This window comes from Pseudomyrmex gracilis, unplaced genomic scaffold (genome assembly GCF_002006095.1).
Source record: "Pseudomyrmex gracilis isolate BER0280 unplaced genomic scaffold, ASM200609v1 scaffold_313, whole genome shotgun sequence".
Taxonomy (NCBI): domain Eukaryota; kingdom Metazoa; phylum Arthropoda; class Insecta; order Hymenoptera; family Formicidae; genus Pseudomyrmex; species Pseudomyrmex gracilis.
This window is the reverse complement of record NW_018020897.1, coordinates 100,490-126,380: the sequence shown is the minus strand read 5'-3', so window position 1 is coordinate 126,380 and position 25,891 is coordinate 100,490. Positions and strand designations below refer to the sequence as shown.

At 38.4% G+C, this 25,891-nt stretch overlaps 1 protein-coding gene across 4 annotated transcripts in view; it reads left to right on the top strand.

Moving 5' to 3' along the window:
* Positions 1 to 118: 118 nt before the first annotated feature.
* Positions 119 to 25,891, top strand: part of LOC109860002 (otoferlin-like) — a 30,229-nt gene continuing 4,456 nt past the window's right edge. Inside the window, exons 1-19 of one of the 4 annotated variants that reach the window (XM_020438821.1) lie at positions 119 to 308; positions 460 to 562; positions 5,840 to 5,898; positions 9,620 to 9,808; positions 10,676 to 10,947; positions 15,603 to 15,867; positions 16,919 to 17,095; positions 17,333 to 17,395; positions 17,747 to 17,831; positions 21,109 to 21,452; positions 21,842 to 22,152; positions 22,244 to 22,487; positions 22,670 to 22,903; positions 23,009 to 23,317; positions 23,393 to 23,545; positions 23,712 to 23,912; positions 24,002 to 24,253; positions 24,547 to 24,597; positions 25,567 to 25,874. In XM_020438821.1, coding sequence (XP_020294410.1) covers positions 484 to 562; positions 5,840 to 5,898; positions 9,620 to 9,808; positions 10,676 to 10,947; positions 15,603 to 15,867; positions 16,919 to 17,095; positions 17,333 to 17,395; positions 17,747 to 17,831; positions 21,109 to 21,452; positions 21,842 to 22,152; positions 22,244 to 22,487; positions 22,670 to 22,903; positions 23,009 to 23,317; positions 23,393 to 23,545; positions 23,712 to 23,912; positions 24,002 to 24,253; positions 24,547 to 24,597; positions 25,567 to 25,874 — 3,596 coding nt within the window. In that variant the 5' untranslated portion in view covers positions 119 to 308; positions 460 to 483. Of the gene's footprint in view, positions 563 to 5,839; positions 5,899 to 9,619; positions 9,809 to 10,675; positions 10,948 to 15,602; positions 15,868 to 16,918; positions 17,096 to 17,332; positions 17,396 to 17,746; positions 17,832 to 21,108; positions 21,453 to 21,841; positions 22,153 to 22,243; positions 22,488 to 22,669; positions 22,904 to 23,008; positions 23,318 to 23,392; positions 23,546 to 23,711; positions 23,913 to 24,001; positions 24,254 to 24,546; positions 24,598 to 25,566; positions 25,875 to 25,891 lie in introns of all 4 variants that reach the window. The other 3 variants (XM_020438820.1, XM_020438823.1, XM_020438822.1) reach the window with 3 other exon arrangements.

The following is a 25,891-nucleotide window of genomic DNA, read 5'->3' as shown; positions in this document are numbered from 1 at the left end:
GGAGCGCATGCGCCGATATTTCGCGCACATCTCTTACACACGAGGGCGCGGGGTTGGTTTTGGTAAGGCGCGAACTCGCCGCGAGAGACGGAACCAGTTAACGGGTCAGCCTCCGGGAGGTGTGATCACGTCGCGCTTTTTACGCCGACGAAGTGACTGAAATCCGAAACACGTCTCAGCTCCCCGCGGTAGGACCCGCTGCTCCTCCCGCGCCTTGACCTAAGTCCTTGCTCGAGTCTTACCTGGTTCGATACCGCGCTCGTTGGAAACTAGGAGCTAGTCTCACGTCGGTATCCCGTCGTCCTGACGTGAGTGCGATTTTCCCTCCCTGACGAATATGAATGGCGCGAAAGCCGCATCGATGAATGAAGTGACCGATATCGTCTTAGCCACTCAGGAACCAGTACTCTATTGAGAATTGAATAATCTAACATTCTTCTCCTTCGGTGATTCTTGTAGTCGCAGCTCAAAAGAGAAGTCAGTATGTCACTCATCGTTATCGTGAAGAACTTTCAGGGTCTTAAATTTAAGGGCGAGAAGGTGGTGAAGATCGACTTTCGAGGTAACGCAAGTTTGTTATGTTTTGTTGTTGAAAAATCACGATATTGGTTTCTTTGTATCTTAATTTAAATTTAATTTTTTGGTTTTATTATTTCATTATATTTTATCTACTAATTACATATTTATCATAAAGCGTATAAGTAATCGTCGCATTTAAAAGTCCAAGAAAAAAACTCTGGAAACAGGGCCCGTTTTTTTTCTTTTTCTTGTTAGCACCGACGCGTTGATATCTTCGTGTCATCTTCGTCAATCGTTATCTCCAATCTATTCGATATCGCCGGCTCATTACGCGAATGCCATACATACATGAATGTATCGGGACACATTTACCACGTGCTTGTGGACGCACGTCTATCCGTAACATGTCCTTTGTCCAGCGCGCATTTGCGTTCAAGCGCGATTGATCGTGTGTCGTGGATTTGCGCTCTTCGATACACGAGAGACCGACTAACCAAATGATGATCCGGTCGATTAATTCGCCTAATTTTCGGTTTGACTGCTCGCAGTTACACATTCGGACATGCGCGCTATAATTGGCGAACGCGCGTCGGACAAATTTTTTTTTCAATAATCGATAATTTTCGGTAATGATAATTCTTTATTAATCACACATAAAAAGCACTCCGCAAGTTTAACTACGCGCCACAGTTTTATGAGCTCAAAAAACAAATTCGTACCGTGTGTTCCGGACTCTCGTCATCAAAGTAAATAAATTGATTATTTATTTTTACATAACAAAATCAAATAGAAATTAAAAATCTGCAAAGCGTTTGCAACACCTCGTATTTCGACGAATTTATCTGTTGTGTACACGAAATTTTTTTACGCAAGGGATCAAATTTTTGGCAGACTAAATTCTACAAAAAAAACGTTTTTTTTTTCAGTTAATATTGCTCAATTTACGAGTCTGTATAAATACCTGTAGGGAATTCAGATGCGAGCGTAGCGACAAAGACAACGCATGCCCTGCAACCTCAGTGCTACAGAGAGAGAGAGAGAGAGAGAGAACAACGTTTCATTTAATCATATCTGCCCCAGTTCAGATAGACACGCTATATCGAAGCGAGCAAGAGAGAGAGAGAAAGAGAGAGAATCTTTAATCATGCACAGTGCGTCGGCATCGCGTTGGTGGAAGATAGCGATACAATACCTGAATGTAACACGCAGGCATTTGGACGATAATAATGAATTTGCGTAATAATGAATTAGCTACAGACAAAAGATATTCTTGTATGCGAGGTCAGCGTTCAACCGTTTGTAATCCGCTTAATACACTAAGAGAATTTCCTTCGAAAACGATAATATTCCATATTTGGTTTTTGCCAGATTATTATCTGCGGCAGTTTAGGATTATGAATACATGACCGAACACGTATATATTTACCTGTGTAATTATAATCGCGTACAAATGTCGGTTAATTCCAACGCCAACACGCCGACAATTTTAGTTAGAATTTAACGTGAAATTTTTGTTTTCCTGGAAAATTGACAATCGAACGCAAGGCAAACTCTTTCCATATCTGTGAAAATTAATCCTGCGGTTTTAGTATTTCGAAATAAAACGAGAGATATCTCTCTGTGTGTGTGCGCGCGCGCATATATATACATAAAGTACAAATAAAATATTTCTGTTCAATTAGTTAAACGAGAGAAGGAATCGTTATGAAGTTAAAACAAAAATAGTAAAAGATTTTCTGAATGTGCGGTTTTTCTAACAAAATAAAATAGATACATTAAAATAGAGACACTTTAATCTCCGCATGTTTTCTTGACTTGAAATAAGTAACATTTAATTAAACACTATACACAATGAAACGCGGACAGAATTTCTGCAGAGTTCGAGCTGTATATCTCGTACAACTATTTATATTAAATTAAAATCTGTTTACTTGTTCGTGTAAATAATAATTATTTTTGTTATAAATATGTTAATTGAATGTCGTTGCCACTCTCTCTCTCTCTCTCTCTCTCTCTCTCTCTCTCTCTCTCTCTCTCTCTCTCTCTCTCTCTCTCTCTCTCTTTTAATAACATAATAGCGTTTTCACAGATTTTGATAAATAATTTAAGCTTTTTTTCTGTATAGGATACAATATGTTACAAATGGATAATTACATAACAGAATAGTATAACGTTAATTAATGTGATTAATACGCTATTTGCCTTGTTATGTGTATTTCTCTCTCTACAAAACGCTTTGGTCTAATATAGGTTTGCCCATTGTGTCAAATCGATTCCTATCAAAGCAAATTACATGATACACAGAGTACGCAACGGGAGAGACAGATGTTAAATGTAAAACAAAATGCAGGAGTTGAATGCGGCTTTGTACGGTTTTGCTTTGTGAAATAACAGTGGCGGTTTTGAGCTTAACTCAAATATCGGCCTTTCTCTTTCTTTTAGCCATCGTGTTTCATATTACGCGTTTTAACGCAAATGACAACTAACGTTTTGCTCAACTTTTCCGTTATTTCGCAACGTATGTGTGTACGCGATCGAAAAAATATGAGTGCGCAGTTAAGTAAAGTATAATTTAATTCGCTGCCTATTGTTACGCGACAATAAACGCGACATAATAAAGTCGTTCGGAGCTCGCTTTTATACGTCACGAAATTAATTAATTGACATTAATTACGAAAATTGTTATGACAAACAACAATTTGCATTTTTGTCGCATCGTTCAAATAATGTAATAACGTCGAATTGTGGTGTGATTTTCCACATGCGTGGAAAATGGTTTTGCGAGCGTACAACTAGAGAGATGTTAAACACACATCTCGGGTAGGGTGATTATTAAAAATACCATTTTATCGCGGCGATGCAAATGTGCAAACGCGCGGCGGCACTTCGTGAAGTCTCTCGTATCTACATTACAATCGTCGTCGCGCGACCTGTTATTATTTTCAGAACAAGCGCGAACCCTTCTCGCGGCGGTTCTAGCCTGAGCAATTTGCAAACTTGGAATTCTCAAAGGGCAAATCGATATTTGCATTCGTTCGTTTTGCATTCGTTATGCAAACATAACTCAATATTCATGCGCGCTCGCGATCGGGATCGGTGATCCTTTTGTTTTTCGCGCTTCTGCATAATGGAATTTTCACGGCACGCTCGGCAACGAAAACAACAATTCAACTTGTAGCCGCACACAGTCGTCAATATATACGATCGCCGTCGGCATTTTCCGCTTATTTTGCATAAAATCATACGTGTAGATGTAGATAAAACACCACCGGCAAAGCTGACGCAAATGAATTTATAATAATCGCAACGCAAACACTACGTCATAATTGTTGCTGACTATACATTTAATTTTTTTTTATTAAGTTGACTCAAGGTAAGATTGGAACAATGAAAACATTTTGCGTGGTGACTTGTAAAATTGCAATATTCGCTTGCAAAGAAGTTCTTTTTTTTTTTTTTTTCGCAAGGTTTACAGACCATACATTGCCCATTGACCATGTCATCGAGGGAAATCGGCTGCGCGCGTTTTGCTTGCATTGAACAAGATTGACATTCATAGAAAAAAGTTGTAAAGAGCGAAAAAAAAGAAAAGTGCTGCCACGCGCGAGCGAGTAGGTATATCGCAAAACCGACGGAGATTTCATTGCGAGTTAGTAAACGAACGTTTGTGCGCGCACTTTGAATGCGTATATACATATGTAGTGTGTACGTGCGGCCGCGTGCGACTGACTATAAAACGATCTTATCTACTGCGCGGAACTTTCTATCGCCGGAGCTTTCCGCCCGGTCAACCGATAACAATTTCGTTATCTCGTTGGTCGAACCGCGAGGCGACTGAAATCAGGCTACGTACACCGGCTTTTATTGTCACAATAAATAAGAGAACACAATTAACACACATTATTGCATTATTTATCTTCGCGAAAGATAAATAAGTCGCGATGAGCGACGAGACAAATGTAATTATTCTTTCTGCGATGTACACGACACATGATCGATATTAAAAACTTAGCGTAAATCAGGAGTTTTTATCGCGTGTATTTATTTTGAAATAGCATTCGTTATACAAATTAAATTATTTTTTATCGTTTTTGCTCGAAATGTTTGCCGTGATGGTTTTTTTAACGGCAAATATACATGTATATGGCATATAATACACACATATGTGACTCATCTCACGCAAAAAAAGTCCGGTCGTTTTATTTCAATAAATCTGTCGTAGAAAATTGTGAAACTTTAATAACAAAATAAAATAACCGCACGAAAAACGAACATCGTTGCTTCGAAGCAGCTCGCAATAAAGTTTCTTCCGTTGTAGAAAATCGGGTGGTCAAATAAGGTGGGTGACTATTCGCGGAGATATCTTTCAAATTTTGCAAAATTGTTGCTCAAGTGTTTAATTAATTCTATTATATATCTGCGACGTACATTGCGATATCTCGAAGCGATTGAATTGCGTTTTGGTCTCGCGAGAATTCTGCAATTGCGAAAGTAGAAACAGTAGGAAATTTATTGTTGTCGAGGAATAAAAAGGTACTTTTTTTTGCGTTAAAACTTACTGGAGAGGCGTACCTCTATTCTGTACGACGCACTAAAGTTGAACACTCAGTACACGTTATACACTTTTTACGCTTTTATGAGTGCAGCCGCGTTGTTTAATACACAAAGCCGAAATTTAATTTTTACTTGTCTCGAAGTGCGCATTTACGCGTATATTATTCAACTCGCAAAAAATTAGCGAACTGATGAGAATCCGTTTATGTGTATAAATATTGTCACACACACACACACGTATATACATATATATATATATATATATATATNATATATATATGTATGTATGTATGTATGTATGTATGTATGTATGTATGTATGTATGTATGTATGTATGTATGTATGTATGTATGTATGTATACATATAAACGCGCGACATCGAGATAAACCGCAATTTCCTGCGTTCGTGTGTTTTTAAACTTCTTTCACAGTTCATATGTAGATTTTACGTCACGATATTTATATACGTACATGTATAAAATGGAAAAAATATTGAAATTTAAAACACGTACATATTTGACGAATTTTATGTAGCGTGTATATATAAACGCTAGTCTTTTGAATGTAGCCGACTTTTTTTAGCTGAAAATGTGATTTACGGTATAATAATAATATTTTAATTTCTGTGTTTTGTAAGAGATTTTTGCATATTAATTTTAGAGGGAATGTAATAGTATTCGAAAGGTGAAGTATATTTGTATATATACATATGTATAAATATTCCTTCACATTACGTAAACTCTTCGCTTTTTTTTGTCTGTTGCAGAAGTGTCGCATTATTCGACGACTCTCGAGGACAACGGGGACTTTATTGAGGTGGAGCAGGTAAAAGGAAAAAAACAACAAAAAAAAACTTCTTTTCTCTTTTGTAAAACATTTGGTGTCTCTTTTACTTTCTTTTTATCTTTTCGGAAAAGTAGATCTCCGCAATAAGTCACACAAAAATCTCGGAAATATCCACGCTCGTATCCGCATGGGATTAAGTTTGCGCTTCAATAAAGCGTGAGTTGGGCGCGACCGGCGAACAAAATCGCGTTTAACATGGAGAAAGATCATCTTGTGGTTTTCGCAAAACTTGATCCAATTTCCGCCGGGAAATTCTTTGCTATTATAACTTAACTCCTTCCGTCTTCTTTTGTGCACAAAAGCTTACTTAGCATGTACCTCGCTTTGCGAATAATCTTGTGTTCTTAAATGCCGAGGGAAGAACAGAAGAATCTTACACAGATTTGCAAATCTACTAATATTCTTTCATAAACTAATACAAAGGCGAGTAATTGAAAAAACGATGAGCATTTATTAAAACATAAAGATTTTTTGTTTCAGTTTAAATAATTTTACTACGTTCAATTTAAAACATTTATCTTTTACTTTTAACTTTGAAAAAATTTATTCTAAAGTTAGATACAGCGTGAAGCTTGTTATTATCATTGATTGTTGTTACGCGTTGCACGTCGGAAAATATTTCAAGCGTAAAATATTTCGAGAGTATTCTCGTCTCAACTCTATAATTAAACAGATATATATTTTTCCCGTGTAAATGATTTCCTATTATACGTGACGACGTGATCGTCGCGATAGTTGTCTCTCGAGTGCTGTTAGCAGCTGGAATATTGAATTATCGGAGTGTCAATGTCCTGTTACGTGCGCAATTGTGAACGTCACGGTAATAAATGCGCCTGTACTCAGGAAAATACTGATGCGAGTTACATTGTTTCGCGCTAACAGATGTTCGATATCTCTCGCGAACATTGGTGATGAATAAATTAAACGAAGGACGAGTATTCTTATTCCGCCAAGTCGTTATTGCTGTAAATTCGTTTGTTTATGCAAATACCGATTATCAATAATACGGAAAGCGATGACGCGAGTAAAATCCGAAAATTTTCGAGCAAAATCAATCGCGAGCTTAAAAGTTCGTTAAAAAATACATAACTTGATGGAAACGTTTTTCATTTCTCGTTGGTGGTAACCAACGCTAATCCCGGAAAGTTCGATGCGTCTCTTTCACGATAAGCTTTCCTCCCTCGCATATTTCTGCGAGAGAGCTTTATCGGAAATCTTCTTCCCTCCAAAAGTTTTCTAATTTGCATCGCATTATCCTCGCGTTGTAAATTACTTAATAGCCGAGAGTTTCGCGGAGAATCGAAAATTAGATTGGATTTGTTGTTCGAGTTTATACAAAAAACAGTGTGTGTGACGCACGCACGATAATTCCCGTACTCGCGCGAGAGAGAAGCGGATTTTATTTTAACCCGCTCTCGAGTGTGAACGATGTCACCCCCGGCAATTTATTTCATTCAGGTTTTATGTCACGGTGAGGTGAGAATGCGCCTGATGGCGGAATCGATTGACAAACGTATATACTTGTCGTCATCGAGAACGATTACGGCACACGTAACTATTTTCGCGATCAAAATTCTACGATATATGATATCAAGAAGCACGGTAGTGTCTCTTACACAAAATTCACGCGATTGAGAAATGGAATGAAGATGTCTGTTTGTTTCTCTGTGTATTAGGCGAGTACAGTGACATTTCAATCCGGTTTTTAAAGACACATGACTAAAGTAAAGTCACGTAATTTTAGTCACGTGTTTATCATTTACTCGCGAGACGTCACTTTCCTCCCAAGTCTCGTAAACATCCAGCGAAGAGTAATTTCTCGAAATCATATTCTGTTACATGTAACTTTTCGATATCCAGTCGGAAAGATTTTTATCTTTTTTTTTCTTTTTCTAATTACTTTCAAGAGAAGAGAAAAAAATAAGTCGCGCTCAAATATAGTCGTGAGAGAAAATACGGATCTCTAATATGTCCAGCGAGCGTATGTGTGGAAAATAGCGAATTCTACCTGTGAAAAATACAAACAGACTGACTGACCTAGTTACAGCGTCGCGATCGCGCGTGGGATTATACGGAGACTATTTAATAAGTATCGAAAGCTCAATTTGATGACGTCAGCGCGAACCAATCCATTACGACGTTTCCGTCGCGTTAGATAGTCTGTAGTTTGACAGCGGGCTGTCTAACACAACCTCTCACAAACGGGGGGGAAAAGGATGAGTCTCTTGTAAACCGCGATCCGCGGCGGAAATAGATATGTTCCGCAATATTTCTGATAGATCGGTACGACGCGCGTGGATACCACGTTGTAACTAAATAAAGGAAATTCAAATTAAATTGCAAAAGTTATATACGGCGCGGCCGTAAAATTCCTACGAGGCTGCGATCTTACAAATCCTTTCACTATAACTGGAAGAATATCGCAGGAAGAAAATCGTGCCGATTTTTTTATTTGGTTTGTCTATCTTGTTTATTGTCTTCGAAAGCGAGGCGTTGGGGGAAAACAATGCGCGCAATTTTCCGCGCGAAATATTGACTGAAAGAATTTGAAGCCTGTGAAATGGAATATCCGGTCTTTGAAACGAGAAATTGGTTCGGCATTTTTTGAATTTCTCTCTCCTATTTTCAACGAGCTGACGCGCGCGTAACTGTGTAAAACGTAGGTACGTACCTACATTCGCGTGTAACGCGAATCGATCTTTTGTTTGTTTTTATTAAATCTCAATTTTCTGATTAAAAGAGAATTAAAATTACGATCGACCGAGAACTTATTGACGGTACAAAATATTATCCCAGATTCCGCGGGACTTCCCCCACAGCCTTTTTCCCGCTTCCATAGAAAACCCCATAAACTTTCTCCGCGCTCGTTCTTCATAATCCTTGTCGATTCACGTTTATTCTCGTCTATTTTTTGCCGGGATAAAAACGGAGCATTAAATTCAAAAGAGGACTGAGGAACAGAGAAAGACAACGAGCGATAAACTTACCTGTTTTATTAAAAATCTTGAAGTTGCGTCTCGCGTTTCTCGAGCGTAAATAATAGATTGCTTTTATCATGTGAAGGATCTTTGGAGCGTCTTCGATATACTTAGATTTTCTTTCTGCGAATATCACGCGATTTTTTCGCAGGCAGACTTTGTCGCGCCTCTTCGATCGATTTCAGTCAGTGTGTTTGTACACACATGTCATCATTTTTAACGCTTACGTGTGGTATGCCATTTCTTTCATGTGTTTTCTCATACGTGCGCGCGGGGCCGATACGCGCGTGCATGCTGCACGCTCGCACAAATGTGATTTGTATTGCTGAATTTGATGACGCTCACCGGCGACGTAATCAACTTTCGCCGAGAAAACATTTTTTTTCGACGCATCGGCTACGAGAGAATCTTTTCTCGTTCTCGAAAATGTTTTAGCTTTTCGATTGCAAATTTTTTTCAAAAACATCCGCAAGAGATGTGCTTTAATTCATTCCTGATTTCAAGCTCAGAAGTTTAACTTTGCGAAACGAACGTCTGTCGATCGATCCTCCGACGGTGTAGAACCGAGTATCCGTAAATCTGATTTCTGTCAATTTCGCGAAGCGGATCTTCCATTCAATTGTCTTTTTTTTTTTTTGATGAAACGAAACGAGCTAGATGTCTTCTTTCGAAATGCGCATTCGCGGATGCAATTTAATGTGATTTATCTTTGGCGCTTTCAGAGCTTCACGTGGAATCTGGGGAGACCGGTGGACGAGGCGGAGGTACTGCAATTGGCTGTCGTTTCGCGTGGCGTTCTGAGGAACGAAAAAGTCGCGGCGAGGTACGGACTGGTGTTGCAGACGGTGGTGCGCGAGGGCAGGATCCTGGTCTCGGACTCGCTGGTCGACCTCAATAACAAGCCGCTTCCGGTACGTGTATATCGAGAGCGAACAGTCGAATACGTAATACGCACGATATCTCCGATATTGGATACGTTACTACATGCGTCCGCATTCAGATGGAGCACGTCTACTGCGTCGCTGGCGAGAAGTGCGAGATATTTTTTAATATATTTTTGCTACAGAAAGAAGTGCGTTCCTTTTCGTCCTGTTGCTATCATCCGGAGAAGGAATTTCCAATAACACAGTCGGAAATAACTTCGAACGATATATGGATCTCGAGTTCAATCATCATTCCTGCTTGATTTATATTTTTATCGCGTAAATATTGGTTGCGTATTGCGTACAAAGATAATATTTTTCAGATTCTTTTATTAGATAAATATTGGTTTCGTTTAAAAATAGAATCTTCGAAGACCAATTAAACAAAACATATCAAGTTAATTTCCACAATTTTCACGATGACTTTAATGTGCCGCGTTTTTGTGAAGAGAATGAAAAAGCGTCACGATGAAATGGTTAAATATCTCTCTTTTGTGTTTTTCGAAATTGTTCCTTCAAAAGGTAGCATGACGTATACGTTAACCATTCCCGTGACTCAAATACATCTTTTTTTACTTCCCGCGGAGTGTTAAGTTACATTTTTCAAATAACTTCACTCGACGAACATTGCAAGCGATATTCTTCGTCCCGGATTTTTCATTCGGTTTTATTCATTTTTTTTTTTTTTTTTTTTATCTCAGCATTATACCTCACTGTCATCGCATATACGCGATCTCGAACGTGCGTGGCATGAAAAACGAAAAAGATATTTTTCATCTTTTATTTTTTAAGCCGAACTCTCGTTGAATTTTTGATCATCGATCCGCTCCATTAATACTTTGCAACGTGTTGCAGGCGATGGTGTGTTTCGAAATTCGCTACAATCCACCGGACGGAAGTTGCAGCTCGTACGCGCCTTCAGAAATAATGGAGGACGAGCAACAGATGCTAATCGATATCGAGCAGAACATTGCGAATCTCGAGAAAAGTCTCGAGCAGGCAAAAGGCACAAGTGGTGGGAAAAGAAGAGGTTCCTGGCACACTCCCGAGAAAACGTCGAAGAAGAGCTTTTTACCGAGAGGCACTTCCATGTCGGTCGGCGAAAAATCACCCGACGCCCGGAAACGGTAAGCAACGCGCGTAAAATATATTACACTTTAGTTTCTTCGTTTCAAGAAATAAGTTTTCAAACTCGAGAATGTATCATTTTTCTAACTTTGATATCAACAATCTCGCGGAAATGCTGTTATTATCTGCACTTTTAAAATTACATTCTTTTCTCACGAGCGATTCTTCTCGACATTCGAAAAGATATTAATAAAAGATATTAATAAAAAGAAAACTCACAAAAATTTAATAGATGCAAGAAACCGACTCAAACAAATTGTTTCAAGAAAAAGTGAGGTTCTTCGAACGTTTAAACTTCACAAAACAATATTGAAACGTTATTGTACTTCGTTTGTACTTTAATAACATTTATATTAACGCTTAAACTTTCATCATTTCCATAATATCGAGGGCATCAAAGGATATTACTTATTCATTTGATCAAAAATTATGCTGATGCGATCTAGACATTTTACATCGTACTTATACTATTTCGCAATAACATCGTTAAGAGAGTGAGAGATACGATAACGTTAGTTTTTCTCTATATATCAAAGTCTCTCTTGTATTTTGCGATTAATACAGAATTTAATTATTTAGTTTTGTCGCTCACGCGCTCCGTATTATTTGCCTCGTAATTGCGTGTGCTTCGATGAACATCACGAAATTACGTTTCGTTGTTCGTAACAACAAGGGTTGATAATATATTTTGGTTAAATATTTACTGCAAAATTCACAGTTTTATCATTCTGTCGTGCGTTATAACACGGGAGATATGCACGTTGTCGACGGAATTTTGCGTTAAAAAATTACATAGAATGCTGTAAATTCTATTCAAAATAGGTGTAAAATTATCATTGAATTAACTAGCATATTACGTTAACGAATAAACGATGGGAGAAAGAGCACGTGTGCGCAAATTTGCGTGGTCTATTTTCTTAATCCTTAACGATATAAGTTTGAATGTGCAAGCTCGACTTTTAAAGAAATTAGTTCCGCACCGACTGTTATACGTAGACCGTTGAACATACATTACTTAATAATGGTCGCTGTTGCAGCTTTCCGCTTTTATTACCGCTCCAATAGAAACGGGATAATTGCAAATAAGTGAAAATTGAAATTTGCACTACGGTGGTTCGCGTAAATGAAGTAAAATCGTACAAACAACAAATGCAACGATAAATGAAAGTTTTCATTATTCAATATCTGTAATAGAAATAAAAATCGAAAATTTGATGAAAATTTTGCGTCTCTTTCAGCGGAGCAATAATTGAAAAGCGAAAATTATTGAAACCAACAAATTACATAAAAGCTACCTCGGATGTTCTCTTTTCGTCGCGTTTTCGTTTTACATTAAGTATAGATTCACAGACGGAGAAGGAAAGCTCCTGCTTCATGCAACACTTAAGCGGACGAATATTTTCACATGTCTTCAAGCTCCGATATTATACAAGAGCGCAAATGCGCTTCTCGTATTTATTTTTATGGGAGCGTTCTAACACGCCGCAATGCATCTTTATTGCCTTTGCAAGTGTGAGAGAGATGCGAATATAAATATTTTATATTTAAGTGCATAAACCGCTCATATTTTCCATTTTATTCGAGTTTGAGAAAGAGAAAGAAAGAACGAAGAACTTTATTCGAGAAATTCGTACTTACGAGAGTTTGGCACGCGCGTGTTGTTTTTGCGGAATATGTTCGCAAAAAATAAGAACATACAGCGCGTGTCTCATTATCGTCGCTAACATTTATCTGCTCATCATTATCGAAGGCTGACACAAAGAGGCTCTTTGTTACAATCCGCGTTCAATAGCGTCTACCACGTTTATTTTCCCTCGCCTCATTCTGGTACACGAAAAAAGTAAAAGTAGAGCGTTCAGGAAGTTCGCTTCTCACGTTTTCTTTTTGCGGAACATTTATATCCGGCGACGTGTGTACGGGCGTACGTCGTTTACTTTTTACCGTGTACAGTTAGTCACGTGTGCACACGCAACAGTGTCGCGTGTATATTTTTCGCTTCATTCAAGTTCGAGATTTCGACGGAATGAATGAGTAACGTAATTAATTGATCAAAGCTACTCCTCCCTTATTGACCGAAGGTGAGTCTCGCTCCGGCACGGCACACACTCGAACGCGTTAATGGCCAGCTTCCGACGTCATTAACGTGTTACGACCGTCGCGTTATCGAGACGAAAAAAGATCGTCTGAGGGTGACAGAGCGTGTTCTTATTCTCAGCGATGCCAGTGATGCCGACGGTGTTGTTAAAGTTCGTTAACGCTGTGAACTTTTCCCGAGAAGGTCAGAACAAACCAAAAAAAAAAAAAAAAGACGCGAAGTACAGCGAAACTATATAACAAAAGATAATACACAGTTGACGGTAATTTCGCTTTTATTCGCGGCGACATTACAGAACTTTAAGCGAGTAAAAAAACGAGTAGTCGAGATTGAAACGACGGCTCGTAAAGTATAATTGCGCGATTTGACTCGCGAGAAGTGAAAATGAAGTGATAAAATTTATCAGAGAATAATTACTACGAGAAAGATGGAGAAAATAAATACACAGAAACGTCTTCATCAAAATAAATTTCAATCTTCGGCGTATCAAGCAATTATTTTCTCTTCTGCAACTTGATCTACAAGTTAATCTGCAATTAAGATACTTAAGAAACATTCGCAACATTGCCAATAAATGAAGATCTCGATTGTCTGCTTTGCTCTCTCCTTTCTCTTTTTCTCTCAAGAGAGAAAACAAATCTACAGCAATTCAGAAAAACTACTTTTTACGTTTTGCGAAGATCTTGTCGAGTATAATAATTTCGCAACGTGAGTGAACTTTTGTCGCGAAGCTTGTACCTCGTTGCTATTAACTACCGGAAGAAGTCTTTCTCTCGAGAGACAAGAGGAGGAAAATGTCATTCGTATTGTTTTATATACTCGGCTACGTATTAGGATCTTATTCCGGACCGACGAGAAAAAAGGTTCTTCTTTTTATATCGCGCGAGCTATTATTCTTTAACAGAGTAAATTCTCTTGAGAGTGGCACCGAGTGTAATTTCTGTCGCCGCCTTTCTCGACGCCGAAGACGTGATCGAACTTAACCCTACGGTTTTCCCGTAAGCTGTACGTGTGACGACACGCGCTCTCACCCCTTCCGTTTGCAAAATCGCCCACATTCGCGACGGTATATTATAATCAATAGACCGAGATGCAGACCGGATTTGGCACGTCGCAGGAGCGAGAACGGTATCCTCGTCAATTTTGTTTCAGATAATCGGCCATTTGTTTTTGCCTTCGATGACAAATGAACTAACAGCATGAAGATGACAAAAAAATAAGGAGTCTAGTTTGAGAATTTAAAGAATTTTTTTTAGTTACACAAAACGGAAAGATAATTAATTAATACAGAAAAAACATTTAACATAAATTTTTTAAACAATTGTGACTTAAGACTCGTGAAATTACCAACAAGATATGTATAAGGCTTTACGAGCTATTCTCAAGATGTTTTGAGTAGAAACTTGTACGTGTATATATATACATACACATGTAACAAATTTCAACTTGTAAATTTTTACACGTGAGTGTTTTTTGAGTTGAAAACTCAATTCTTAAAATCATACGGGATGCCGGATTTGCATCTCACATATGACAGACTCCGGATACCCCCCTAACTAATTTTAAAATTTTGCGAAAAAAACTCCTCGGCCAGGAGTCGAACCTATTTAACATAAATTTTTCGCACATAAACATTTATCTGAATATATATTTGTTTTACTTTCTTTAATAATATTTAATAATATATTAAAAATGAGTAAATGCTTTTGAGAGAAAACTGCTTTTCCCGAAACTTATATTTGTTCTTACAATTCTTTGCTAGAAAGAAGCTTTCAACTCAATATGGTCTCAATGTCCGAGTATATTTCACTTTGCCATTGTGTTTACGATCACGAGATTGGGGTTTAGAGAAATGGCGTCTCATCGGGGGCGAGATTGCCGACGTCCTCGAGTGTGTAAGAAACTCGACCGGAATGATGTGAGCATGAGATGCTCGGGTAAGCAGCTTTCCCCAGATTCCGTCCGGGAAAAGTGAGAAATTATATATTTACCTTTTTGGCGGAGCGTATGCGGAATACATTAAAATTAAAACAAATTTATTGAGCGTAATTAAATGTCCGAGCTTCGATAAACGGATTTGGGATGCTATTCCGTTAGCTTTCCTTCTCAAATCCCAATACATTTAAAGATACATAACAGCGAGAAAAAAAAGAAAGAAACAAAACTCTTTTTGTGAGACTTAAAAATCCACTAAGTCAGTTGATTAAATCAGCGAGAAAATATCTTTTCACGTGTGCAAAAATGTAGAAGGAGTTTTTTCGTTATATTTTAAATTAATTTGGGGAGGTATTCGGGGTCCTTCATATACGAGATGCAAATAGCATCCTATATGATTTGAAGAATTGAAATTTCAATTCAATTCAAAAAACTCACTTGTAAAAATTTACTTGTGAACGTATATATATTTATATACACATGCAAATTTCCGCACAAAAATCCTGCGATCGACTCATATAACTTTATATATATTTTTTTAAAAATGTAGAAGTTTTGCGACTTATAACAAAAAGTAGATTTTTGACAAAGTTTGTTTGCTGAGTGTGTATCGATTTCCTTTAGCACCACCACGCTGAAGAGCATGCGATCCTTTCTGAAATTGGGAAAGCAGAGACCGCCGCGTACCCGATCCTGCGATAGCGGCTCGGAAACGAGGGAACTTCTTGACAGGCGGGATTCCAGCTGTCCGACTTCGAACGAACCGTCACGAACGAATTCTATGACTTCTCTCGAAACAAATGCTTCTGATAACGACAGTCAACTGAGTGCCAAAGATCCCGAACAAGAGGAGACGGTCGTGAAATCGGCCAAGAGACCGAAACCTAAGGTTGTACCCGTTACGATGATTGTTATTCTATATATTATTTACGTTGCACGCGTAAATAAAACGCTAAATATTAGCAGAATCTGTACAATTCATAAATTCGTCATATTTAATATTATCGAAAAAATGAAAATTTAAAATTTGCAATTTACTTTTTTATTTTTTTAATAATACTGTATCTTTATATTTGTGAATTTATGATATTTTTTTAAGATACCGTGATTTTATGAGTAATTATTGTCATTCTTAAAAAAAGAAAAGTTTTCAATTTTCCTGCGCAGAAATTTCGAAGAGATACGTTTCTGAAACTTGAATTGGAAATGTTCGCGAAGAGGGAGACCGTAATTTCTCGAGGAAATGAAATGATTTCTAAATGTCAGAGCGAATCGCATTAAACGTTTACGATAATACTGACGTGGCAATCACGTATAAATGATGGCGCAATTGTCCTTTAATGAGATTGAGATCGATCAGCTGAGAAAAGAGGGCAAATGCAATATAAATTGCGAGTCAAACAAGGAGAGACAATAACAGAAGTTTTGCTTGAATTTGTTGTTGTTTTTGTTTTTGTTTTTTCATTGCGAGCAACTTTGACATTACACGTTTGTATATTTTTGGTAGTTTTTTATTTTTTTTATCTTATTTTAGCGTATAATCTTCGACTCATGTATACGTGTAATATATGTGCGATATTTATTTCTCAATTATTTGCAGCACGCATCAAATATCTCATTACGTTAATTGCATTATACGCGTAGCTCGATATATACGCGCTCCTTCTAAGTGCCGAATCGAAAGAGAATATAAATATGTATACGCTTTGTGAAAATACTTGAAGATAATGGAAGTGCACTCTCTAAGCGATGCTTTTCTCTTCTGTTTGCCGTATTACACGGCTTATGGCTCTTCTTTTTAGATTTAAGGGCGTGGCTTCCACACGCGTGGCGCTTTATATTCTCTCTCTTTCTCTTTGTCTCTCTCTCTTTCGCGTTACGTTAAAACGCAAGTTTTTTACTTGAATCAGATTGAATTGCGAACTTTTCACGTTTTGCAGACGGGCGACACCGGGCAAAGTGCGCTAAAAGCTCAGGATTATCAGGTATGCGTTACAATCATCGAGGCGAGGCAGCTCGCCGGCCTCAACATGGATCCGGTGGTTTGCGTGCAGGTCGGAGATCAGCGCAAGTACACAAGCGTCAAGGAATCCACGAATTGTCCGTATTATAACGAAGTGAGAATTATGAACATTTCCGTGCGCCTCTTTAAATAACGATCTGGCGAATATCACATCGCGCGAATAAAACTTTCTTATGTTATTAAAAATTGTTTAAAAGAGTATAATCATATTATGTTACAGAAAGAGTGTTATATATTATTAACAATATATTTATTACTTATTATATTACACTGATATTTTATTGTATTTTTTATACATGTAATTGATATATCACACTGTTTATAATTACAGTATTTTGTCTTCGACTTCCACATGCCGCCCGTCATGCTGTTCGACAAAATCATCACATTGTCGGTAAGTTTATTTGCATGTGCGCATTAATTTTTGCCGTAACCAATAAAAAAAAAAATTTATCCGTTCATCGGTGTGTAACATACAAAACGCAATTAATTTCTCGTTCGATTTCACTATGTTATACAAATTTGTACTTCGCTCGCGCGAATAATTACCACTCGATGGATATTCAGTTGAGAGTATCGGAAATCGATCGTTGAAGGAGACTCGAGAGCAGATACATTTCAATGCAAATTGTTTCTTAGACGAGTGTCTGGTACTTAATGCTCGAGATGCGAATGAAAGAGAAAGAGAAAGAAAGAGGATAAGAAAAAGATAGCTCAAACAGCACGTCTTTTAACAATTACGCAGGTGCAGCAATCGCGGAATCTCTTGCGCGCTAATCTAACACTGGGCATCTTTAAGTTAGACATCGCGACGGTATGGGCACAACCAGGTACAAGGTTTTTACATTGTCCACAGAGAACAAATGGGTTTTAACGCTCGATGTACACTCGAGAGTTTTTTACGCGGTCGCGGTAAATCTGAGGAGAAAAAAATGGCACAATCCCGCGCGATTTAATTACAAATTAAAATTATTCTGTCGTTAATAAAGAGAGAGAGACACGATTTACACATTACAAAATATAGAAGATAAATCGTTTTGAATAGCGGACAAATACATTCAGAATGCGAACTATTTTAATCTTTCTTATTTTACTATTCTGTATATATAGAAAAATCTTTAATATGTTTCTATTTACGACGATTCGTAAATAGAAAATGTCATCTTATATGAAAAGCGATTTATTCGTTATTCCAGAATTTTATTTTAAAGTAGCTTTTACCGGAAGCAGTTGTGTGTAGTTTTGCATAAGTTGAATTTAAATTCTCTCAAATGTACATCAAGTATGAGACTCGCAACAATTTTATGTAATGTTGGCAAGTGCGCATTTTATTTTGTTATCGACAAATAAAAAAAATCTCTTTCTTCCTACATCATATATTTTGTACTTTGCCTGCAAACTTCGAGTTGCGTCTTCGTCGTGTCTTCCAACTGCGGCAACCACAAAGAAATATCTCATTTCTACTATATGTATACGTATATATATTATATATATATATACATATATATACATGCAATCGAGTTGCTAACAAGAAACTTTCACAAACTTACGACTCGCCTCTCAATTTCTCGCTGATATGCTGAACGTTTCAGTAAAAGTGCGCGCGCGCGGAATTTTTATTTTTTCAATCAGACACTTACGCAAGTAAACGAGCACGATAAAAAATTTCGACGACGAATTTTGCAGATTACTTTTTTCTTATATTGAATTTCACTAACGAGACCGAAATTATTTCGCTTGAAGTATTAATCTTGCAACATATATGCTTTTAATCATTTTAATATTTCGTGTGTTCTTTGACGCATGCCATTAAATGTAATTCGCATTAATCTACATAACAAAGTGGCATTAGCGTTCTATTGTGAATTCCACTCTAGAATAGCTGTTACGTAACTTGTCGGAGTCGATTTCACTCGAAATAAGATTCGAAATATTTTTTTTTTTTTGCTTTAAAAAAAAAAGGAAAGAACACAATTTCAACAATCGTTTTAACCGGACTTAGTTTCGAAAAGTTACATAATCTCTGCCGAATATTTTATGCTGAAGCGCATTGTTAGCAAGTGGGAAGAAGACTTTGAGATGGCGATTACGAGAATATAATTTTTAATATATTTCGATGCACAGAGAAAGAAGACGCCTATACAGCCACGTTATTAATTACACGCTCTTTTACATAACGATGAGTAATTAAATGACACACCCGTTTGTAAATATAATTAATATTTAAAATGGGAAAAACTGTTGCAAAACCTTCTTTTTCCTTCTGAAAGAAGAACAGTTCGCCTACTCGCGCAAGTCAATTACATCAATGTAATTTGTATTTTATCTGTCGTTGTACGTACGTTCTTTTGATATCTAACGAAATTATCGCGCGTCAAAATTGATCGCTTCGTGGGAAATTGTGTTAAGGAAAAGTGCCGGCGAAATATCAATTGTCACTTGTCGCGCCCAACATTTATTTCGCGGGAATAAGAGCATTCTGTTTTTAATTGCGTCCGCATGCTTTTCACCTTTATCATGGATGTTAATTGTCACACGCATGTACATTTTCGTAATTGTGTATAACACACTCGATAATTCCGAACCACGCAATGTCTCATCCACGATATATAAACAGAGAGACACGTTTTATTTATATTTCGTAACTGCTTTCTTTTTAATAATAAATCACTTGGCTTGATACTATTGTTATGACATGAATCGGTTTCTCTACAACTATGTTTTACGCAACTGTATGATTCAAAGTTTAAATATACGCGCTATGTTTCGAGGCTTTAGCAAGAGCATCCAGTTTTTATACGACATATTTTATACGACATATAATGAGGCAATTAGCATGCGCGGAGAATCTTGAGTGAAACTGGCGCTCGACTTCGGTGATTTTATAATTTATTGTATTATTTATCGTGCCTTCTGAGAATTCAGGTTGTAATAAATACAAAGTCCAAATTTCGCTGCAATGTTTTATTGAGCACGTTGCTATTTTTTTTTATCGAATCGATGTTTTTTTATGCTCATCCCAGCTTAAAAAATAGAAACAGAAAATCATAAGTTTTGCAGAGCGGAATGTTAAAATTTGCCACATCCGCAGGCAAAGTTACGAAAGAGTTTTGATCGACAAAAGTTTTTATCTTGATAAACATGCTCGTTCATGTTATTTTAATTAGGACGATTAATTTTAATTGATTTTCAGAAAAAAAAAAGATTCAAATATTTTGTGCGATTATTTCGCGATACGTTTTGTAATTATCGACTTTATATTGTTTTAATCAAATCACAAGGTGTCACGGTTTCTTTGAACTTTAATAAACTTTGAGTAAACTAATAATATATCGCCACGGTTGAAGGTCTTGAACGAGATATCGATTATGTAGTTAAAGACATAAATGCTATCGCGCGTTACGGTAGTTTTAATTCGGACTGTGTCGTGTTAAATGCGCGACGATATTTAAAAACCAATTGAAATAGTAATGCGCGGATGAGACGCGCGTGGTTCTCGGGAATAAGCTTTGTGTGTATAAATGTTTGAAAGGAAATGAAATAAAAGTGACTGACTGTGAGTGTTTGAATGTGCCCGAAAGCATATTCGCGCGGCAGCTTTGAATTCCTCCTACGTCGCGCTCTAAAAAAAAAATTATCGTATAGAGTAAAAGTAACAATAACACCGCAATTATCTCGTTTTGTACGCGGTGTTTTGCAAGAGAGGAGGAAACGAGGCTCCTTTTAATTGCTTCTTTTTTTGCAGATCTCTCTCTTTTTACAATTTTCACTTACTCTCTCTGTCTGTACTTCGTGATTGTTTAATTGCGAGCTACGTAAATGGAAAAAAAAATCTGAAGAGTGTCATCTCGGAAGAGGAGAGAGAAACGTAAGAATAAAACTAATAAAGAAAAAAATACTAAATTTGAAAACAAAAAAAAACAAAGTTTTGAAATTTGATTGTTATTTCATACAGAGAGCAATGCTGCTTTTTCGAGTGAACTCTTTAGCGTAAATTGTTAATTACTCACATGTGAAAATTTCTCTCTCGTATATTTGTGAACTTCTCTCGTTCTCGGACGAATTGTTGTTACGAGAATCGACGTCGATAAATTTTGTAATTCCCAGACCATCAGTTCTACCACAAATGGGCCCTGCTCACCGACCCGGACGACGTGGCCGGCGGACCCAAGGGATATCTGAAGTGCGACATAAGCGTCATCGGCAAAGGCGACACCGTGAAAATACCGCCCAAGAGCGAGAAAGACGAGGACGACATCGAGGGCAATCTTTTGTTGCCGGACGGCGTGCCGATCGAGAGGCAACGCGCGAGATTCGTAGTGAAGATCTATCGTGCTGACGGGCTGCCGAAAATGAACAGCAGTATCATGGCGAACGTGAAAAAGGCTTTCACTGGAGAAGTGAAAGATCTGGTGGATCCTTACGTTCAAGTGTCCTTCGCCGGACTCAGCGTAAGCAATTCTTACAAATTTCATCATCACGCATAAAATTTGTATTTTTTATCGACGCGACTTCTTCGTAGTTTACTAAGACACTCTCTCTACCGATGTATCGTATCGGCTGAACTTTTATAAATCTTTAATACTAATAACAAAAATATTTGAAACTTTGTTAGATAAATTAAAAACAAAAAATTAAATAACAAAATATGAAATTGAAATTAATTGATGAAAAATATTATCCGTAAATTGTACAACTTTTGTTTCGCGTGAAAATTAGTTTTGCAAACGCGCGTACGCTTGAAAAAATAGACGTAATTGGTCAACCAGACGCAACAACAGCGTGGATTGCCGCTAGGAGTCACGAGCCGGTGTTTTTTTTTGTTTGTTTGTGGCTTTAGGGAAAAACTAGCGTAAAGAGGCACAGCTATGCGCCAGTGTGGAACGAGCAGATAGTTTTCACCGAGATGTTTCCACCTCTTTGTCAGAGAATCAAGATACAATTGTGCGACAACGATCCGGTACACGCTACCGTCATCGGCACGCACTTTGTCGATCTGAAACAGATCAGCAACGACGGCGAGAAAGGTTTTCTGCCGACGTTCGGTCCGGCGTTCATTCATCTTTACGGCAGCATCAGAGATTATCATCTCATAGATGAACATTCGACGCTGAATACTGGTTTGGGCGAAGGAATCTCGTACAGAGCAAGGTTGCGATAAATATTTATACTCATCTGTTACATATGTAATAAGATACGTATACAAACTCTGATTTTTCCCGATTGTTGTTCGCGTGTGTAGGCTATTGATAGCGATACGAACCGAGATCACCGATAACGTGGAAATGGCACCGTCGGAAGTCGAGGTGGAGCCGACGGTGCCGGTGAACGAAACCGCTTACGCGAGGAACGAGGAGTTCTTTTTGTTCGCCACAATCATGGACGCGACCATGATCGATAAGAAGCTCTGCGACAAGCCGATGTACTTCGAAATATCGATCGGAAACGCGGGCAACGCACTCGACGGTCATAACGAAAGTTTCAAGGTGACGGATTTAATTGACCGAAACATTAATGTCTCCCAAAAATGTTTCTTCTAACGAGAAAAAAACTTGTTTCGAACTTTAATTGAGAAAGTTTTTCTTTTAATAACAGTATGATTACAAAAAAAAGAACCAGAGAATTTGGTTTTCTCTCTCAAAAATGAAGCTTGTTTTTCTCGTCGCAGATGTGCGACTCGTCGAAAAGCGGAACGGTTGGCGACGAAGAGGAGCTGCAAGAAGTGCTCGCCGGATCTTGGCAGAGCACCACACCGGCCAGCAAGCCGATGACGCACGACAAAATTTATTATTTTCTGCCGTATTGGGACGACAAGCCGTGTCTTCACGTGAGAAGCATATGGCCGGATTACAGACGCAGGATGTACAACAGCAATATTATCGGCAAAATTGTTGATAAGCTGGTACATAAGTTTGCAGATTTAAGATCATTAATTACAGATCAGAGAGACGTTTACTTAAATCCAAGATTCGTTTATCTTGAAACTCGACCGATCTTTGCGTTTCAGGAGGAAGGATTGGCGGAAGTGCAGTCGCACTTGGAAGATTCGACGTGCGAGAAACTGCTGAAGAGCACCCTTGAGGACCTGAGCGCTAACTGCAACCGATACGTCAGCATCAGCAAGTCCAGCGTGACCGGTCCGGGCGTCGGGAAGACGAAGCTGGATAAGGAGCGTACGAAACTGTGCCAACGGGAATTGGAGAACATCGGGATCATGTCGCGTAATCTCAAGGCGCTCGTAACCAAGAGCAGCTTCAAGGAACGACTGAAGACCGCTCAGAGCTACCTGCAGAAATTGAAGTTTCTTGTCGAGGATGTCAGTATAGTTGTTTCGTTTTTAAAAACGATATTTCGCGCGTGTAATAATCAAATTGCTCGATATTCATTGCAGCCGCAAGATTCGCTGCCGGACGTGTTTATCTGGGTGATCAGTTCCGGACGGCGAGTGGCGTATCAGAGAATATCGTGTCGCGAGCTTATCTATTCGGTGGTGGACGAGGAATGCGGTCGACATTGTAGCAAGGTGCAGACCATGTTTCTCAAGGTGAGCATGTGTATTGAGAAATTAAAATAAATCGAATGTAGTCGTAGAGGTATAAAACTTGTTTAAAACTTGAGTAGCGATAAAAATCGCGGGCATGTGTCAAGTACAAACCGCGACAGATTTGATTGGTTACTTGATTTTGCGCCCTTCTGGGCGTCAACTTCAGCTTCCAGGCAAAAAGAGATTCGGACCGTCGGGATGGGCGATTCAGACGAAGTTGCAGATCTATATGTGGCTGGGGATATTGAAGCACAAAAAGTATTTTATTCAGGGCTTACCTAAGGGATACGAGATCAGCCATGAGATCAGGAACGTGGACAGACCGCGCGCTCTTCCGCCTACCGTCATTCACTACGTTCAGAAGCACGTGCGTATTTTCTTTATATATTCGGTGCGCAATTTCTTTCTCGAATTAAACACATGACGACGTACGTAAAATCCAAAATCGATTGTCAGAAATTTCAACTGAGAGCCCACATGTATCAAGCGAGATCGCTGATCGGAAGCGACGCCTCCGGTCTCTCGGATCCGTTCGCTCGAGTAGTTTGCGGCGAGTTATGCAAGAGCACTCAGGTGATCGACGAGACTCTCAGTCCGACGTGGGACGAACTATTGCTGTTCGACGACATTCTGATCTACGGCGTCGCCGATGAGATCAAAAAGGACCCGCCGTCGATCGTTATCGAGCTGTTCGATCAGGACAAAGTAGTAAGTCAGATCTCGGTTTCTGGCCTGATCACATAATATTGTTTACTTTTCTTGTTTGTACGTATATTCTTCTTTGTGTTTTTTTCGTTTCACAAAATAAAGGAACGTCAGGAAACTAAATAGATAAAATTTTGCCGGCATTGCGCGGATTTTTTCTTATATAACGTGGGTACTCTTTGATCAATTCTATACAAAGTTCAAAAATTGTCTTAAAAATAAATCAATAAATCGAATACTAGAAGAAAGAAAAGTTTGCGCTACTTCTATGATTTTCGTAATCGTTCTTTTTACAGAGTCATAGTGTAGCTATGGACATAAAACTGCATGAGGGCTCTGCTTTAACAGTTTGTATACAACATACCTATTGGACATTTATACGATGACGGATATAACACCGACGCACTTCATCACTCGGAAACACGCACGATACACGCTTGTGCATGGCATTCGTCGTTTTGTTTTTTTTTTTTTTTTTGAAACGTAGATTAACTGTGGCATACACTTTGCGATGTGTGTCAGAATTCGCTAACTATTTCGGAGGTTGCGTGCAATTTTGCAAGTTTGCAACTTTGCAAGTTTCCAGTTTCCAACTTGCGAAATTGTCGCAGTCAGCGAATATTAACACACGTTGCACACACAAATATGTATACGTACTGTCATAACTAGCAAGTGGTTTCCGCAGAACCTACTTCTCTTTGTGGTTTCATGCAATTGCGGTAAACAAAATACACACAGTAGTCTTGTTCATTAATGTCGTGTATTTTTTTCTGCACTGAAACCTGTGTGGTTTTGATTGAAAGAAACGTCTCACATTGTTACGAGAAAGTATATAGAAGTCACTAGAAAAAATTTTTCTCGCATAAATTTTTTTCTAACATACAAACGAAATTTTACTACATGTGAAATTAAATGGTAGTAAATTGTTTTACGTGTGAAATTTTAAGGATTGCGCTTTCAATACATGTTCAAAAATTCCGTAATCTACATTTTAAGTAAGTAAGTCCGTAAATTCTTTATTGTGAAGAGATTTAAGTGTTCTATACATATTCGCGATTGTAAGTTCTGTTTGCGCCTTAATTTAAAACAGGCTTGTTTAATCTCCGCATTTTCACCTTTCACCTTTCGTACGTTTTCATTGTGCTCACGAATATTGCGCGTGTGTAACTGCATTCAAATTTAAATTTTATCAAATTTTACCGGTGCCGCGGTTTATATTTCTCCCCTTAACAGAATTTGCTCGCATTCGTGTGTGTACGATCGATCATTCCTTATCTTTATTACGTTCGCATTGGGATTTTTACGTGACTTTTCAGGGAAAATCGGAATATATCGGGCGAGCGATCGCGCGACCTCACGTCAAACTCGCCTCTGAGGCGTACGCACCCCCTCAATATCCGCCCTCTCTGGAATGGTACGACATCACCAGGGGTGCCTCGAGGGCCGGCGAGCTTCTTGCGGTTTTTGAATTGCTGGAATATCCCTCCGCCAAGGATTACGGCTTTCCCACTCTACCGGATCCCAAAGACTTCAGCTCGGGATCCCAGCCCCCGGGCGCCGGGCAGGATCAGGGTCCGATTCTTCCGGTGCCCGTGGGGATTCGGCCTACTTTGTCAAAATATCGGTAAAGCTCTTCTCGAT